Source organism: Arachis stenosperma, chromosome 10 (genome assembly GCF_014773155.1).
Source record: "Arachis stenosperma cultivar V10309 chromosome 10, arast.V10309.gnm1.PFL2, whole genome shotgun sequence".
Taxonomy (NCBI): Eukaryota; Viridiplantae; Streptophyta; class Magnoliopsida; order Fabales; family Fabaceae; genus Arachis; species Arachis stenosperma.
Window position 1 is genome coordinate 40,102,386 of NC_080386.1, and position 7,260 is coordinate 40,109,645.

At 31.4% G+C, this 7,260-nt stretch overlaps 1 protein-coding gene across 1 annotated transcript; it reads left to right on the forward strand.

Moving 5' to 3' along the window:
* Positions 1–952: 952 nt before the first annotated feature.
* On the forward strand, positions 953–3,771 carry LOC130957986 (jasmonate-induced oxygenase 2-like). Its single transcript, XM_057884856.1, has 3 exons — positions 953–1,602; positions 2,317–2,650; positions 3,354–3,771. The coding sequence occupies exons 1-3, from the start codon at positions 1,133–1,135 to the stop codon at positions 3,609–3,611; spliced, it is 1,062 nt and encodes a 353-aa protein (XP_057740839.1). The 5' UTR covers positions 953–1,132; the 3' UTR covers positions 3,612–3,771.
* Positions 3,772–7,260: the final 3,489 nt, after the last annotated feature.

The following is a 7,260-nucleotide window of genomic DNA, read 5'->3' on the forward strand; positions in this document are numbered from 1 at the left end:
GATTGCGAATTAATAATATTTGTCTTCCAATCACTTCATCATTAACAATTTTTTTTAAGAATTGATGTTATAAAACATTAATTGATAATATATATAATACATTATATGTCTAATTGGATATTGATGAAATATATTTATAAAAATTTATTAATTTAGTCATTTTTTCTAACCTAGTGACTAAATTGATAGATTTTTGTAAATATATTTAGTCAACGTCTAATTAAACATATTATGTGTCATGTATGTTATCAGTTAATATTTCACATTATTAATTATTGATAAAAATTTTGAGTAGAGTAACTAAAGGATAGATATAATTAATTCATAATTTTTAAAAAAACAATTTAATTAAAAAATATTTTAAAGATGAATTTAAAAAATAATTTATCTTTTAAACACAATTTGACTATTAACCTATTTTACATCAAATACAATAAGTAGTATCCAAAATGGGATCTCAAAGATCTTTTTTGTGGCTTCGGACATTTAATTATTAATTTGTTAATTTTTTATTATTAATGTGTATTTTGGCAAATAAATGTATAAATCTTTTTGTTAGTTTACACCATTAATTAGTAGCCGAGTTGTCTTACATAATTCGTTATTCCCTCTTTAAAAAATTCTCAAGAACCACTTCACATGTATAAATATATTTTTTTTCTTTTTCCACGTTAATATTAATCATATAAAAAATAAAAATAAAACAAAAATATATAATAATATATACGACATATATTAAATATACATTAAAATTAATTACTAAAATTTTAGTTAAAATATAAAATACATATTAAAATTAATGAAATTACACATATATTTTTAAATAAATATATAATAACTAATTTTAATAAATAATTTTAGTGTGTAAATAATATTTTTAAAAATCAATATAAATTTCATATTAATTTGTGGTAAAAAGTCTTGTGATTTTGTATAACGTTTTTCTTCTAGAAAGAATGAATGAACTTTTCGTTTAAGAAATCAATAATTGGAGAAATGAAACAAAGTGAGTCACCTACCACAAAAACTCATTCCTACTTACTCACACACTCACACTTGAAAGTAATATATCATCACAATTCATCATCATCATCATCATCATCATCATCATAGCATAGCATAGCACACAGCCATGGGAGTAGACATCGACCAAGCTTTCGTCCAAGACCCACAACACAGACCAGGTCTCTCCATAACCCAAGCTCACGGAATTCCATTGATCGACCTCTCCCCAGTAACAACAACCAACCCTTGTCCTTCTTCCATGGACGCGCTGGTGAAGGAGATCGGAAGCGCATGCAAGGAATGGGGATTCTTCCAAGTTATAAACCACGGTGTTTCCATCTCTCTGAGGGAGAATCTTCAGGAAGCTTCCAAGAAGTTCTTTGCACAAAGCTTGGAAGATAAGAAGAAGGTTAGCAGAGATGAAACGTCACCAAGCGGTTACTATGACACTGAGCATACAAAGAATGTTAGGGATTGGAAGGAAGTCTTTGATTTTCTTACAAAAGATCCAACCCTTGTTCCTCTCACTTCTCATGAATCTGATGATAGACTCGTTCAGTGGACTAATAAATCTCCTCACTATCCTCCAGGTTTCAGGTATTTTCATCGCCATAAAATTAAACATATTTAATTTACTTTTTTATTTCTCTTAAAAATATAGATTAATTTTGATACACTTCACATATTAATATAAAATATTTTACATAATTATATAATTAATTACGTTCATTCTTTTAAATGATTATTATTCATATATTTAATGTAAATATAATTATTTTTGTTAATATGACTAAATATAACGGTCAAATAATATATGTAACAATTAAAGAAAATAAAGGTTTTTAAACATATTATTTTAGAAAGGTTTATTTACTTGTTGTTTTCTATAATTTTATTAAATTTATAATTAAATTTTTATATTTTTTTATATTAGATTTATAGATTATTTTTAATTTTGTAATTATATTTTTTTTGTCAAAAATAATAAAATTAATAGAATATTCTTTATAAAGATATATAGTGAACGCAGATGTTGTTTGATTGTGAAAAGAAAAAAAAAAACCAAAATTCAAATTTGATATATTCTCTATATTTTTTAAATTATGTAAAAAAAAAAATTTCGCGTAATGAAAAGGTTGACTGAATATATTAGTTGCAAAAGTTCCAAATGTTTAATTTCCCATAATATCTTAGTTTTGTATTTTTTGCGTGAGAGATAGAATCCAAATACAATTTTATATGTCAATTATTTAACATTAATTTTAGATATTCAAATAACGTGACACTTTCTCTTTACAAAATGATGTTTAGAGATATAATTAAAGAGTATATTGAAGAGATGGAAAAGCTAGCACGCAAGTTGATGGAGGTTATAGCCATGAGCTTAGGCCTTGAAGCTAAGAGATTTGAAGAATTCTTTAAAGAACAAACCAGCTTTATTAGATTGAATCACTATCCTCCATGCCCTTACCCTCACCTAGCTCTTGGTGTGGGTCGACACAAGGACCCTGGTTCCTTAACCATTCTTGCCCAAGATGATGTTGGAGGGCTTGAAGTGAAACTCAAACACAAGACGGACCAAGAGTGGGTCAGAGTGGAACCAACCCCCAATGCTTATATCATCAATGTTGGTGATATTATGCAGGTACTAATTAGTGCCACTATAACTATAGTTTATACACTATTGTGGAAATTTTTTGTAGGATATGCTGCTATACGTACGGTGGAAAATTTAAATTTATATCACTTGAAAAAGAATAATTTTACTTTTTTTTTTCAAAATTTAAAAGGTAATAAAAATAGCTGAATATTAGATATAATTTTTTTAAACGTAACTAAAATGTAATTAAAATAGCTGAATATATATTTTAAGTTTGATAATTCTATGGCAAGTAAATATTCTCTTTTTTTTTTTAAAAAGCCAAATCTTGTAAGAAAAATGAAAAAGAGGTTTAGAAATTAAATTTTATTCTATTTTTGGTAAGTATCTTTTAAATAGTTATCTAAAAATTCTTAATTAGATCAAATGCAAAATTTATTTATCAAATACAAAAATTGTTTGTTATTTATTTAAAAAAAATAATTATTTTTGTCAAAGTTTAAAATCTTTTAAAGTCTTATTTTATAATTTATTTCTTTAAAGATTTTTTAATTATTTTTATCTCAATGACTTATTTTGTGATTCATTTTTTTTAAATATTATTTTTTTCAATAACGTTCTTAAAAAAATTACAAAGAAAAGGAAAAAAAAAAAAACGTATTTTTGCTTCCTAATTTATGAATTATTTAATGCTTTGATTAGTTAAGATGAGGTGGTTATACTTTAGGATTACTATTGTTTGGTGCAGGTTTGGAGCAACGATGCATATGAGAGTGTGGAGCACAGAGTGATGGTTAATTCAGAAAAAGAAAGGTTTTCAATTCCGTACTTCTTGTTCCCTGCTCATGACACGGAAGTGAAGCCATTGGAGGAGCTAACAAATGAGAACAACCCTCCAAAATATAGGCCATATAAGTGGGGCAAGTTTCTTATCCACAGAAAGGACAGCAATTTTCAGAAACAAAATGTGGAAAATATCCAAATTCATCACTTTAAGATAGCTTAAATAAATTGAATAGAATTGAAGTGCCCACACATATATGTACGTATGTATGTTTGAATGTATATATGGCTCTGCACAGCTGCACTTAAATAAGGCATAATGTGTTGGGCAAAATATTCTTGTCTATGTTATTATGAGTCATTGCAAATTTGCAATCATTGAATTCGATGCAGTGAATAATTTATTAGTCAATCATGCTACGTATTTAGTTTTTTTTACAATTAAATCCAATCAAGTTGGTCCAAATTTAATAAAAATTAATTTTATTAATGAGAGCATATCTACACACTCCAACTTCTCAACCTCTTTACGTTCTTCTTTGCATTCTTTCTATTTCTTTGCATTTTTTTTTAATTGGTGTTGTTGTTCCTTCATTTTTTTTTCTCTTCTTGATGATTTTATAGTATTATGTGTTTCTTCTTTTTTTTGTTTGATTTTTTCTTATTTTTGTTGAGAGGATAAAACAAGAAGAATTATGAGAAAGTAAAACAAGAACAAGAAGATGAACAAGAAAAGAAGAAGAACATCATGACGATGAAGAAGTAGAGGATGGGAATTGCTAGAGCCTGTTTGGTTTTTAATGCCACTCATATTCTGCCAGCATCTCTTGAGGGTTTAGCTGAATATTCTCACTGCTGGGTTTTATATGTATTTCCTTTAAATACAGATCTTGAGAAACTATGGAAGCTTGTTGTAACATCCTAACTTTTAGTACCTCATGATCGTACTAAAAGTTCAAGCGTTACTTATCTCTAAACCTTTTTATTCTATACTATTTTTATTTAATATTGAGCCTTCACGAATACAAACCAAAACTTTCACCAAGAAAATGAAGACTGGGTACTTTAAATCATTTAATCACAAAATTATATATATCCACGTAGCATTATATACATAGACTTACTCAAAGATCCTCAAATACAATTCTTACCCCTCTAAAAACTAAAACAATAAATGACGAGGAAAAAATAAAATCTAACGACTCAACTTGTAAATAGAATCTTCTATGCTTTTGTAGTTCCGCACTAAGCCTTCGCACTTGTAGCTGAAAGGGGGTGGAAATAGGGGTAAGAACTGGGGAGTTCTTAGTAGGGTTGGAGTGTATAGTTATATTCATTTCATATATACTTGGTTAGCAACAATAGTCAACAAAGTACAATCCAATTCAATAGTTATAGAACACAGAATTCAAACAATCATTTAGCACATCCATAATCACAGAAAACACACTCACAAACAAATATGCACAAACAAGTATGATGCATGTCTATCCCTAGTGCAGGTAATGAGTTCATCTATCAGTTTCGACTCGCTCCCGACGTAACTCAGCAACCTTTGTCCGAGTTTGGTTTCCAACGCCATAACCTCTGTAAGCAACCTTTGTCTTATAGGTGCGACTCTCTTGAGCCGATGTATGCAAACATAACCTCTATAAGCAACATTGATCTTACAGGTGAAGCTCTCTCTGGCCAATGTATGTATCAATAACTGGTAGCACGAATCCCCACACCTTTGTATTGTAGTACCAGCAGAACACTGAGTCATCCAAGTAATACCTGAGCGAGTCAGGGTCAATCGAGGATTGTGGTTTGTTATAAATTATGGTTATTCTGCAGGTCTTAGTCAGGAAGATCAGAAGGTTGTTTGAAGTTGTAAAAGTAATGTATGCCTTAAAATCATCAATAGGAATATGAGAAAAGGGTAGAAGGTGTTGTTGGATACGGAATTGTGTTAGGATTATAGGATTATTATAATAGGGTGCTAATCAAGGTTGCAAGAATCGGACCGGTCAATAAACCGGTGAGGTGATTGGTTCACTGGTTTGATGGTTCGATCGGGGTTCAACCGGAGTTCAACCGATTTAATTAAATATTAAATAAAATTATTAAAATTTTAATATATAATTTTAAATATTTAAATTTTGATAAAATTTAACCTAATAAAATTTAAAAATTAAAATTTCAATCTATAACCTAATAAAAAAATAACAAACAATTGAATTTGAAACACAGTAATAACCGCTAACCATTGAATTTGCAAACATAATCATAATTTAAATTTTGAACATACATAATCATAATTTGAACAAACAGACAGAATTATAAAATAATTATTAAATCAAATAATCAGATTATGAAATCAAATTGCAGTAACAAATTAAAAACAGAACAAAAACAGAATAAAAAAACTTGATTAATTCATTTAATTAACAAAATTAAAAGCTAAAAAGTAAAAGACAGCAGCAATCAACAGAAATTAAATGTAGAAGACAGCAATAAAGAACAACAATTAAACCAGACAAACAAGCAACAATCAACATTATCAAATCCAAAAAAAATAGCAATTAACTCCCAAAACTGAAAACTGAAGCAGGGCAGGAATCTGCTTACAAACTCAGAAATTCATAAACTCAAGCTAAGAAGAAATCAGTAAACTTAGAATCAGAAATCAGAACCCAAATGTAATTACAAAAACAAGCAAAATTAAATTAAAGACTAGCAGCGAAGGAGGAATCCAAGTGATGACGATGGAAGAGGGGAAGTGAGCTTAGGCACAGAGGGGATTGAAGACAAGCTTGACGCGCGAGAGAGGGGGATCGACGGAGACACGACTTCAGGATGGCCAACGACGACGAAGATAGAGAGAGGGCTCGACAGCGACAGAGAGAGGCAATGGCGAGGGGAAGAGAAATGATGACAGCAACGAGTATACCTTCACCTTCCACAGGGGACGATTCTTGATGCCACCACGGTCAGCTCCACTTGGCGGCGACAGCACCCTCTATCCGTTCCGCGATGAGACCTAGCGACGCGAGGAGATGTATGGGATCCAGGAGAAGAGGATCGGCGACGACGAGGCTGGATGCTGGCTGAGGATACGAGTTCGTCGGCGACGACGGCGTTGGGCATTGGGCGGTGGCTTCTGCTGCTATTGGCTGGGAGGGCGAAAGAAAAGGGGGCTAGGGTTCTGTGGAGTGGAGAGAGAGAGGAGGGGGTGGGTCTTGTGCGTGAGTGAGAGAGAGAAAACGGGGAAGGGTAAAGGATTTATATATTTTTTTATTTTTTTCTTTTTTTTTTAAATTAAAAACCGGGAAAAAATCGTTCGGTTCAAACGGTTCACCGGTTAACCGTCGGTTCGATCGGTTTTTTTACCAGTTTTTTGCCAGACGGTTTTGCACCTCAACTGAACCGGTTAGATGACCGATTTTCGGTTAATCCAATTGAACCGGCTGGTCCGGTTTGATTTTCAGATAAATGGTGCTAATACTTTAAAGATATAGTTGAGAATTGAAGTTGCTTTGCCTTTCTGAATTAACTCTGGTATTACTGCTCTCTTTGCTTGTGAGTGATTTCTTCAATGGTAGGTCGTATGTGATTGACACTGGTTTGAGCAGCTACCAATACTCCTCCAAATCTGAACCCTAGGTTTAGTGTGGATCCATTCTGATTGAGGGTGAAGCTCGTACAAGGTCGGATCTTCTAGATCAGAGAATGCTGCTTCTATGGATTCTAGCCTCTACCACAGAGACCCAAATCTCTCCGTATTTTAGCTGAACTGGTGTCTCGAGAAGTTCCCAACGAAGTCGTGGATTAACCGTCTGAGAGACGTATATTCAAGCTGGTGGTTCATCATTGTCCGATGAAAGACACAC